The following is a 12,562-nucleotide window of genomic DNA, read 5'->3' on the forward strand; positions in this document are numbered from 1 at the left end:
TTCAGTGGAATCATTTGTCATACTAAGCCCTATGCCTAATAGTTAGTGCTCATTAGCACAAACCTAAAATTAGCATTAATATTGTTCTGAGGACTATCACACCTGTAATGGTCCAACTCTTCTATAAACAGGGTCTTCATAAAGTCCTTGTGCACAACCTAAGTTATTAAAGTTTAAAAGTGCACAAAGACTTTATGAAGACCCTGTATTCATATTACTGTAATATAGGTTGAAAGATCAGATTGTATGTAACAAGGTAGCCATCATTATAAACATAAAGCTTTTGGTCACTGGGGTTGTAATTGATACTTTGGACTGTTTCTAACATTTTATCCATAATGATGCTGATTTGACTTTCCTGTCCAGTGTTTGTGTCATAAGTATAAAAGATTTCCTCTTTCCTGGTGTTCATAGTTCTTGTGGCATATAGAACACCACATATGATGAAGGCATTGGAAACAGCTGGTTTGTACTGTTTTGTCTCCCAAGTATTTAGCACATCGAGTGAGGTCTCATTAAGTTTGCTAATCACAATGTTACCAGTGCTGGCCTCAGTTGAATAAATTACCCACAATCCATTTTCATCCACAGTGAAGTCCATATCTTGCCAGGCTACACCAGCATAAGAGAAACGGTTACCATAAACTGCATCTGGCAGAGCTTTCCTCAAAACTACAGTGTTCGTATTTAAATCAAGTTTGGCTATGTCTCTTGTACGATAAATATTAAAATACATGAAGTTATTGTAAACTGTAGTGCCACTGCCTTCTCCATACGTCACTCGGTACTCTCTAGGATTATTGTATAACAACAGGTCATCATAGGAATTATAAAGTCTATAATATTCTAAGAGTCTTGCATCAGTGTTCAAAGGTGCAACCCAGTACATGGCTTTCTCAGGGGTAAGAGGAGAATAATCCCTTCCCCAGGCACCATACTTGAAGGAAAATCCTCTCCAGTTCAACTGTATAATATAGGGCCTGGTGATATTGAGAATTCCACCATGAGAACAGCTACCTGAAAACAAAGAAAATCCAGGATTTCAGACTGGTATGCTTATTAGACAGGTTTTTATGCAGTTCTTTTGAAGAACGTATGCAGTCCTTTTTAAGTCCTTTTTCACCCAAAAGGGTATAAAAGGAGACACCCCAGGTGACCAGGGGGCCTGTGAACAGGGCCTGCAAACAGGGAAAGCAGTTTACAGTCAGTTGCTAGAGGCAAGAGGTGGAAGGAGGAGAAAAGGAGGAGAGAAGCCAGGCACCAGATCCTGCCCAGGAAAGGTAAGTGATCCAAAGCTGCCTGTGCCTTTGGTTTTGCTAGTGTTTGCTTGGTGGGCTGTGTGTCTTTGGGGCATGTGCTCTGAGAAGCTGGGAACGATTGCTTACTGCTCAGTGATTGCTGGTTGTTGTGAGATGGATGACTGCTGTATGACTGCTGCCTGGGTCTGAGAGAAGCCCCAGCAAAGGGGCTGAGTCAGCCCAGGCCCAAAATAGTATAAAAGGAGACTCCCCAGGTGACCAGGGAGCCTGTGAACAGGGAAAGCAGTTTACAGGCAGTTCACAGGCCAGTTCTTAGGCCAGTTTGTGGGTAGTAGCATAGCCTATTACCATACAATGGTGGGGATGCACCATACCCCCTGGCTTCTCACCTTGACCCCAACTGGTGCTCCCTTCCCTTGCACCACTGAGGCCTACACCCAGATGTAAGCCATGGTTCCAGCCTCCACCCAGGTGGAGCCCTTGGCACGAGGATGTGGGGGCTGTCTGGCACAGCTGCCAGCAACTGGGAATGGGAGGAAGGTCACCCCCACCTGTGGCGTATGCTCCTTAGTGAGGTCCCTGGAGTCCCAGGTGACTGAGCTCCAGGCCCAGGTAGGCAAACTTTGTGCCATCAGGGCCCATGAGCAGGAGATGGATGACTACTAATGTCAGACTCTTGTCCTGAAGAATAAAGAAGAAGAGAAGAACATAGAGAAGAAGGTGGCCAACAAGAAGGCTGGCTGAAAAGACCCACCCAGAGCTACCTGGAAGATGGTTGTTTCAGGCTCCAGGACATGCATGGCTAGGGCTGCCCCTCCCCTGGCACTGCACAACAAGTATGCTCCCCTCACACATGAGGAGGCTCCACTGGAGATCCTAGAGGAGGAGTTGGGTAGTCAGGAAACTGCCACCCCCAAAAGGAGATGTTGGGGCGAGGGGGACTCCCTCCTGCATAATACTGACTGACCCATCTGCCTTCCAGACCCCTAGCCTTTGACAGGAAATCAAAGGTCTCAGTTGGAGGACTCAGATGCCTGTACACTAGTGCCAGGAGTAAAGGGAACGAGGAGGGGAGCTAGCTGTCCTACTCTCCAGTGAGCATTATGATCTAGTGGGGATTACAGAGACCTGGTGGGATTCCTCGCATGATTGGAACATAGCCATAGAGGGCTACCCCCTGCACAGAAGGGACCGAATGGTGAAGAAAGGTGGAGGTGTAGCTCTTTATGTGAAGGGGCAGTACACCTCCTTGGAGGCTGACATTGGCTTCAGAGAAGAGTGGCTTGAAACTCTCTGGGTCAAACTACGGGGAGAGGGCAGGTTTGCAGTGAGAGAGACCTAACTGTAGGTGTATGCTACAGAGCACGAAACCGGGGGGGAGGGGCTCGATTTGGAGTTCTCTCGAGAACCGGCAGAGGCTGCACGCATACAGGACATAGTCATCATGAGTGACTTTAATTACCCAGATATCTCTTGGGAGGAATGCTCGGCTAAGTCGGATCAGTCACATTGCTTCCTGATCTGTATTGAAGAGCTCTACCTGACTCAGAAAGTGCACAGGCCACCAGAGGTCAAGCTCTCCTGGACTTGGTCTTGGCCAAAGGAGATGATCTGGTGAGTGACTTGTATATAGAGAGTAGCTTGTACAACAGCAACCACGAAACCATCACATTCACTGTCCATCATAAGGCAGGCAAATCAGGTAGCAGGGTTGAAGTTTTGGACTTCAAAAAAGCAAATTTCAACAGGCTTAAGGCAATAGTAAGGGAAGTGCTACAGGACCAGGGACCAAAGGTCAAAGGAGTGCATGAAGAGTAGTCGTTCCTCAAGGACACAATTCTTGAAGCACAAAAGAAACCCATTCCCATGCAGAGGAACGGTAGCAGAAAGGCTGGTAAGCCCTCTTGGTTTAATAGGGATATCATGATCCTCTTGAAAAAGAAGAAAGAGGCATACAAAAAATGAAAGCTTGAGACAGTCCCTGAGGAGGACTATACAACAATGGCCTGCACTTGTAGGGAACAGATCAGTAAGGTTAAGGCGACAACTGAAATTAAACCAGCAACAGAAATCAAGGACAATAAGAAGTCCTTCTTTAGGTATGTAGGGAATAGGAGGAAAACAAATGGAAGCATAAGGCCATTGCTTAACAACTCAGGACAGCTGCTTACTGACACTCGGGAGAAAACTGAACTCCTGAATGACTACTTTGCTTTGGTATTTCACCAAACTAGATAAGGTTCAAAATGGGCATGGTGGGAATGTCCACCTTCCTACTGTTGACGTTGAGCTGGTTCATGATCAGTTAGAAAAGTTAGGCATTTATAAGACAGCAGGATGGGATGAACTTCATCTGAGAGTGCTGAAGGGGACTGGCCAAAATTATTGCTGGACCTCTGGTGAAACTCTTCCAAAGCTTGTGGCACTCAGGGGAGGTCCCTGAAGACTGGAAGAGGGCCAATGTTGCGCCCATCTTCAAGAAGGGGAAGAGAGAGGACCCAGGCAACTATAGGCCAATTAACCTAACTTCTATCCCAGGGAAAATCCTGGAAAAATTCATCAAGAAGTCTATTTGCGATATGCTTGCAGAAGGTAGGACTCTGAACAACAGCCAGCATAGCTTCATAGCAGGCAGGTCTTGTCTTACCAATCTCATCTCCTTCTATGACCAGGTAACATGCCACCTTGAAAAGAGAGAGGAGGTCAACATTGTATACCTAGACTTCCAAAAGGCCTTTGATTTGGTATCCCATGATGTTCTCACAGGAAAACTGGAGGATTGCTGGCTTAACTGCTCAACAGTCAGCTGGGTAGGAAGTTGGCTGCAGGGTAGGACCCAGAGAGTTCTAATGAATGGATATGTGTTGTCCTGGTGAGAAGTGGCCAGTGGTGTCCCTGAGGGGTTCGTGCTTGGTCCAGTGCTTTTCAGCATCTTTATCAATGATTTGGATGTGGGGGTAAAGAGCTCACTGGCCAGGTTTGTGAATGACCCCAAGTTATGGGAAAATATAGTTACACTTGAAGATAGGTTGCAGGCACAGGCAGACCAGAACAGGCTGGCAAGTTAGGCAGATCAGAACCAGACAAAGTTCAACATTGAGAAGTGTAAAGTGCTCCATCTGGGGACAAACAATCCCCAACATACTTATAGGCTTGGTGGTGCTAAACTGATTAGCACCATGACTGAAAGGGACCTAGGGGTGATAATAAACCATCGCATAAACATGAGCTGTCAGTGTGATGCTGTAGCCAGCAGGGCAAACAATACTCTGGCATGCATCAGCTGATGCATCTCTAGCAAAGCCAAGGAAGTGATTCTTCTGCTTTACTTGGCATTGGTGAGACTGCAGCTGGAGTACTGAATGCAGTTCTGAGTGCAACACTTCAACAACGACATGGGAAAGTTTGAGACAGTCCAGAGAAGAGCCACCTGTATGATCAGAGACTTGCCAGGCAAGCCGTACAAGGAAAGACTGAGGGACTTGGGTCTCTTCAGCCTAAAAAACGGAAGGCTAAGAGAGGACTTGGTAGCAAGTTACTGCTATATCAGAGGAATACATCAAGGGTTCAGTGAACAACTGTTCACCAGGGCACCATTGGGGAAAACCAGGAATAATGGCCACAAACTCCTGGAAGACTGTTTCAGGCTTAACACTAGGAAAAACTCCTTCACAGTCAGGGTGTCCAAACTGGGAATTAACTCCCTTCAGAGGTGGTGCAACCACCTACCCTGGAAATCTTGAAAAGGAGACTGGACAGTCACCTCTCTGGGATCACCTGACCTCAGTTGTTTTTCCTGTGTTGTGCAGGGGGCTGGGCCCAATGATCTTGCAAGGTCCCTTCCAGCCCCTTACAATATATGAATCCATGAATCTATGAAACTCACTTTGCTGAAAAGAGCAGAAATGCATATTTTGATTGTAAAAGATTCAGCTTGCACAAATGTTTATATTTTGTAAATAGCATGTGAACGCTGTATTCACTATTGCCATTGCTTCAGAAAAATGCATACCTTGGCATAATTTACATCAGTTTTGTATGCCAATATAAATTACACCAGGATTATGAATAAATGAATGAACAGTTATTGCAGGGTAGTTGCTGGCAGTAAACAAGTATTACTGCTCCGTGCCATAACATGGCTTTTAGCAAACTACCACAGGGTGGAAATAGACAAAACCTAAAGCAGTGCAACTGATATCAGTAGAATTTTACTTTGGATTCTTTCTTGCCACTTGATTGGTCAAAGTCACTTCAGTTTCAGGGTTTTCTTTGTCTATTCACTCCTTTGTTCCACCAGTATAATGCCAGCTACACTGGTGTAAAAGTTTTGTCTATACAGGGTCTCCGCCTGTTTTAGCAATACAGTGTTCCTAGGCCCAATTCACTTGAAGTGTGTTCATGTTGAAAAAGCAATAGCAACAAATTATAGACATCAATTCTTTGTCAGTACCCACTTGGAAATATAAGTGAGCAGTTTGCCATTCCAAATATGCAATCAAATTTCTGTTTCCACATATGTAATCCCCAAGTTTTGGATTTAAAAAAGTAACCCACACTTTTCCACATTTTTCTGTGATTAAAATGACAGTTCCCATATGTTCCCAAATGGCCACGTGGGCTGCTTTATCTTAACTTCATCGATTGAGCTTTAGATAAAACATCCTGTGGCCATTTTGAAATGTGCAGGGGCTTAATACACATGATAATGAGCTGTTTTAGACTGGCTTTCTGGAAACCATTCTAATTAAAACACCCCACCTCTCACCCTGCCCCAAGCATGTGTATAGGCAGCCTATGTTTCTATGTTTTGGGGTTCTTCATGTGAACCCGATTGTAATGTACAACTATGCCTGAGCTTGTGTACAAACAGCACCAGTGTAGCCACTGCTGCTCAGACGTTTCTCAAGGAGCAGGAAAGTGAAATCCACATGGTCCATATCACTTTCACAGAAGCTAGTAAAATCGGAGCTGGTCAGAAACCCCACAGTTAGGAAGTGTTTGTAAGAGAGGGCAGTACACCTTTTCATTTTTTTTTTTTTTTTTGGTGCTTTCCAATTGGAAAAGAGTAAGAATTGGTGAAAGCATTTGTCTTCTATTCTCATATTATTTTCATATTAACCCATTGCCAAAAACGTTAGTAGGTGTCTGGTAAATGCTTCATAAGTTGTTTATTATCATTCTCATTATATGTAATATTAATAATCAGTTAATTCACTCATCCTCCTACTTTTCACATTTCTTCCTGTGTGGTCAATAAAATAAGTGCTTACCTGGTGCAAAATAGGGTGGTTCTGTGGTCTTACTGCTGTTCTCTTCACATGCCTTCAGCTGATTCTGCAGATTTACAATTTGTCGACGAATTGCAAGGACATTGTTTTTGTCCATTAATTCAAGATCATTTACTATCATAGTCAGATTCTTGATCTAGATAAACACAAATTCAGAATTAAATTTTGTATTCATTTTAGGAAGACTTTCTTATTTCACAGAAGATGATGCAGAATGCGTTTTTTAGGATATGTTTGAATATGTTTTAGAATAAGTTTGATTATGCCTAACAAGAAAATGCTTGTAATTCTGAAACTCAGTTGTGTTCCATAATGCAAAATACTGCATTACAAATAATAGAATCATAGGCTAGAAAAGGCCTCAAAAGGTCATGTTGTCCAATCCCGTACATGAAAACAAGAATGCTATTCCTGCCCATTAACACTTACTCCACTATTAACTTTTACTTAAAATGTTACCTCCCCAAGTAAATAAAATTCTCTTATCTATGGCTAAAGAAGACAATGAAGAAATTAATTATATTTTACCTACTAATTGCTTTATCTTATTGTCATTATTCACTCCAGGTGAGTGATAAATTACACTCTTGAAAATATGATTAATTGTATGTTGGGAAGCTGAGTCTTTTCCAGTTCCTTATTTTATATTCATGGGACTACAATCCTAGTAATGAGAAGTTAATTTTTTAATTATTTGGGTTAAAGAACAGGAGCTGACAGCCAGAGGAGTCTATAAATTCTATAAATTAATATTTCTTAAATAAGTTAGTCAGTACTTTTATTAAACAGGGCATTCAAAAACTTTAGCTTTCAGGCACATGAATAAAATGGAGGCCCTCATTTCCATTTTTGCCATATATAAAGAAGAAAAATTAAAATATTGTTAAGGCAGAGATTTTTTTTTTAAATTACACCAAGGAAAATCCAGAATAATTCCACTGACAACAACTGGAGGCAGTGATATAATGATGTTGTGATATAGCCAAGGGAAAAAAAAATGTTTGTAATTTGAACCCTGAGTGGCTCAATAACACTTGTCCAGTTTCCAGTACCTCCACATATAGTTGTTCAACGATCACATTACTTCCAACAAGTGTCGATTTTAACTGAATAATTAGTTTCTCCATTTCTTTGATTTCAACTTTCAGTAACTGGAAGTCCAATTCAGTATAGGAACCACTTGTCTTCTCCATAAGCTCCACCCTTATAGTTAGATTTTGGATTTTTTGTTCATACACCTCCATTGCTTTTATGTACTGTGTAACCTAAAAGGCAAGCAAAGTTTCCAGTTCAGTTTAGCAAATATAACATGGATGTTTGACACCTTTATTCCACAAGCACACAAATTGAATCAGGCCTACATACACATAACATGCCAAATTTGGCTTTTGTTGCAAATTTGGCTTTTGTTTCGACCTGTGCAATCCTACTCAAGTCTCATAAGGAATACTTGGCTTTAATTGAGAACAGAATGTGCTGATAATCTTTTATTCCTCATCCATGTTTCCTCTACAAGGTAACTTTTATCCCAGTTTTGTGTAGAATTTATGGGGCCAGATTCTAGCAGATAACTGCAGTGATGATTTAATATGAAGGACTTAACTGAAGAATTTTAGTGACCTGAGAAATATGAGAGAGGTCTCCAAATTGTGATATTTCTTTCCATTGACTACAAGGAATACTAGATCAGAGAGCATTTTATATCTTTTCTTCATTAGAGCTCTTTGGATCTTCTTAAAATTATAGTTTTAGCTCTATATACTTTAAAAAATACACTGATTTGTCCATCCTGAAACTAATTTAAGTTAAAGCTATTTGAGATGAAAAAATATTATTTACCTTTAGCTTGAATAACTTATACAGCCAGTTCTTCAGCTGTAGAACTGTTAAAAAGATGGTTGAATAAATATACTTTCAAACTGTATCTGTTAACTGTATCTGTTAATGTAAAGGTCACCATGCAAATAATGTCAAGAGCAATGTCAAGAGCTTTATATAGATTTGGAATATTTTCTAGAAAATCAGAGTTCCACAAAAATTAACAGTTTGGGAAAAATATAATTCTCCTATATGTTCCAGATTACTTTTAAAATGTGCCCATTTGCCTTTAAATGATTCTGATGACGTTGCAAAGTTGAAGGATCTCTCAACAGCCCACTAGCAGCTCTGAAATTATGGCCTAAGAAGACCTGTCTATTGTATGCCCCCTATTTTCAGATGCTTACCATCCCTTTAAATATTGCCTTTCTGTCTGAAATTGCATATGCATATGTTCAGCCCCAAAATTTAAAAATCAATTTGATCAGAAATTAAAATGTGTTTCACTTGTCAATAAAGTTTCTGTTGTATTTTAAACATGGGCCTAGATGTTCTTTTAAAAATTTGACATGGAGAAAGTTTTCATTAAAACCAAAACTTTGCTGTCCTTGTGTTATCCTGTCCAGATACCCAACTGAGACTTTGGAACAACTACAGAATAAACCTTATTTAAATAAGTCTTTCTAAGGTTTACACTAAATCTGGTGTATGCTGGTACTGGACTTTGATAGTTTACTAAGTGGTACATATACACTCATGCTGGACAGATATGCTCAATTCCGCTCATAATTCTCTTTGTATTGAATCTCAGTGATTTGTTTGAAAAAGCATAGTCTAAGTAAAGAACATGCTCTTTTCAGAACTGTAATTTTCTATGCAACTATATCTCAACTACCTTGCAAATATGAACAAGCCCTTTGTGCATGATTCCTTATGTATATAAAAATATTTCATGAACCATCTTAGACTCTTAGACATACAATTTATGCATTCCCATGAATTTCAACTGGGGTTTTAAACTGGTTTTCAAACCCAAATATGAACTAGTTCCTGAGCTGACATAATTTTGGGATGGCCCCACAGATTCTAATGGATCTACAATGATTTACCCTAACCAAGAATCTAACTCTTTGTCATTCCCAATCCTGTATAAATTCAGGCTAAGGGATAATTAAACAATATATAGGCCCAAGGCACATCATCCCTCTAAATACTGCCTTTCTGTCTACTATTTATGCCTCTGGTATGAGCGAATGAACAAACTGCAGACAGTTAAAACGGGCCTGTGGAGGAATTAACAGTTACAGTCTGTTTGCCGGCTTTTACTCCACATTAAGCGAAAGCTAAACCAAGGCATTTTTGCTCATAGGTAAAACAGCTTTGTCACAGTGTAGGTTTCACTTACTCCAAGATAAAAGCAGGCACATGGACAGTTTCCACAAATCATCTACTCCGTGATAAGACCATGACCTCTTTTAATTCACTGCAGTTTGAACATTTGTCCTCCCCAAGGACACTGTCTTTCTGATGACTGTTCCATTGTATGGCAGTTAGACTCATTCACCCTTAACTCTTTGTAAAGACTGGTCTTGTGACTGTGGGGCTGGTTAGGCAACTGGTAAAAATATAGAAAATGGAGGATGCAAACTACTACACTAAAGTCACTTCAGTCAATCCACTAGATAATTACCCCTAAATGAATGGGTTTAAAAATCCACTGATATACATTACACTGGTCACATCTACACAAGATATTTGCTGTGCAGTTGACTAATTAGCTATGCAGTAAACATCTTGGTGTCTACACATGCAACCCTGTTAGGGTGCATGAAACTAATCAGCTTGGCTAAAATTGATGAGTTTGTACACAGAAGCATACATGTAGACACTGTTTCAGCTGGCTGGGGCACAGGGTGCTACGGTGCAGGGCTAACCAGCAGGCAACCTGTGTGCTGAAGAACCCTTGTGCCCCAAACAGCCCCTCTGCAGCACGTGGAGCCCGGTCGGAGCAGCCCTGGGCAGACAGGCTGACCCCCCAGGTTCCCTGCATGCCCAGGCTGCTCTGACCAGGCTCCACGTGCTTTGCACAAATAAACTCTGAGCAATAAGCTCCAGAGTTTATTCATGCACATTAATCACATGTGTAAATGTGCCCACTGTAGTTGTCATTTGCCCTCAGACCATCTGGAGATAGCCATTTGGTCAACACAAACATACTATTACTTGCTCTTCAACCACCTAATGGCAAGGAAGAGTTTGGGCTAGCCCATGATAATGCAGTGTGCATCAGGGTGCAAAACTAATTCAAGTTGTATTGAGATATACAATCATCTGTCCATACCCTGACTCTGCCTTTGGGAGATTGTGCCCGATCCTCTTTGACAGGCCAACATACCATCTCAGAAATCCAACATGTAAACCACATTTTAGGATACACATCAGTAATCATTAGTGTCCACCCAGATACTCTTCACAGATATCTTAAATGGGGTATAAGTAGTGCACACGACTTTAACCTTTCCAGAACTAAAGTGAAGCTACTTTTCACATATTCAAGAATAATTCCTGCTATAGTTCTCCTTTTTCAAGTGTTATCACACTAAGGCCATGAAAAGGGCCAGGAAAAAAACAAAACTGTAATGTTCATTATTGTACCATTAGTATTTATCAACACAGGTTTCTCAGCATGAAAACAGACACTCCTCCAACATGTAGGTCCTCCTCTTCACTGATGGTGGTTGTTAAAACAAAAGTAGAATGGATTTTCAATTACTCTGGAATAAAATAACACTTAGGCACCTTAATTCACTTAGATACCAAACAGTAGAATAGAGTTTGGTCCATAGGGCTGCCTGTATATGTCCTTCAGTGCATTCTAATTGGAATGTGTTGGAGCTGATGTGATTAATCTGCCTGAGAAGTTTAGTTTAGCTTTAGTTAAAGGAGTGCTTTAACTAAGGAACATCAAATGAGATTTGGTTAAAGCATCCTGCTGCCATTTGTAAACAAGTGGGCATGTAATATATGTGACACTGCAGCGTTTTAAGTAAAGTGTGTCTCTGGGAACTGCTCTAATCAAAATGCCCGCGCCCCGCTTCCAAGCATGTGTATAGGTAGCCTCCAGGCCTGCAGTTTCCTAGTTATTTCAAATTTTACCGAGTCCACTAGAAGTCCATATAGCATAAATGTAGGTCCAGGTTGAAAAAAATTAATTGTATTTGCATTCCCCAAAAGGTATGGGAGTGAGGGTTGGAGCCAGGGTTTTGATTCCGGTCACTCTCTGTCTATAGTATGAACTGGATTTATTTTTTTGGGTGGGGGGAGGTGTTATGACTTCAGTTTGTTTCTAATTGTATGCAGGAACAAAGAAGAATATTGGCAATGTATACCCAGGGGGATATCTACACATTTAGAAAGGTAAGAAACTCATTTGAAATATATGTCTACATAGAACAAGTACAAATATGCACTTGGATTAATGCCTCCTTCCCCACATTTTTAAATTACTCCAACTCAAAAGGTTAATGGAGCAGAGCTGAGTAGCTTTCTTCTTTCTATAGACAAACAACATAATACCTATGAACTTTTAAAACCTCTGTAGTTAAACTAACCTCTAATGTGTTTGTTTTCATTTCTGGCCCCTGTGTGGCTCTTCACCTAGGATCGCATTTTGTAAGATTTGTCACACTGTATCTAGCTTGATGCATTGTAAGGCTGCCTGACTGATCAATCACAGCAGGCTGATGTTCAGTGAAGCTTGGGTTAGGTCAAGAATTTTCACTGTCTACAGCTGAAGTTGAAAACTGAGAGTCATATCCTAAAATGATGTGCACTGATGCATTAACTTCAACAGGGCTATATCATGCATGCCAGTAGAGTCTATCCACTTGCTTTTTTTAATAGGAAGCTGCTAGAGGTCTGAAAAAATCCTAAAATTCCAGCTATCGCTACTTATACTCTGATAAAACTCCCAGTGCAGAGCTTTACTTCCATAGAAGATTGGCCTTAGGTGGGTCTCATGTCAGTCTCCCTGATCAAAAAGGCTTTGCAGAATTAATCCAAGTTTGAGCATGGGAATTATGGATCTGAACCTGATCTCTTGCCACCAATTACAATGTTGCTACTGAGCTGGCTGGGACCTCCATGTTAATACCTCATGGTCTTCCTAGATCATTATTGTCAAGTTATACATTC

At 41.0% G+C, this 12,562-nt stretch overlaps 1 protein-coding gene across 1 annotated transcript in view; it reads right to left on the reverse strand.

Annotated features, from left to right (window-relative positions):
• Positions 1-214: 214 nt before the first annotated feature.
• Positions 215-12,562, reverse strand: part of LOC102383414 (olfactomedin-4-like) — a 26,012-nt gene continuing 13,664 nt past the window's right edge. The window contains exons 5-7 of the mRNA XM_025194009.1: positions 7,603-7,815; positions 6,533-6,686; positions 215-1,017 (exon numbers count right to left, since the gene is read on the reverse strand). Coding sequence (XP_025049794.1) covers positions 215-1,017; positions 6,533-6,686; positions 7,603-7,815 — 1,170 coding nt within the window. The remainder of the gene's footprint in view (positions 1,018-6,532; positions 6,687-7,602; positions 7,816-12,562) is intronic.

Source organism: Alligator sinensis, unplaced genomic scaffold, assembly GCF_000455745.1.
Source record: "Alligator sinensis unplaced genomic scaffold, ASM45574v1 scaffold1045_1, whole genome shotgun sequence".
Classification (NCBI taxonomy): Eukaryota; Metazoa; Chordata; order Crocodylia; family Alligatoridae; genus Alligator; species Alligator sinensis.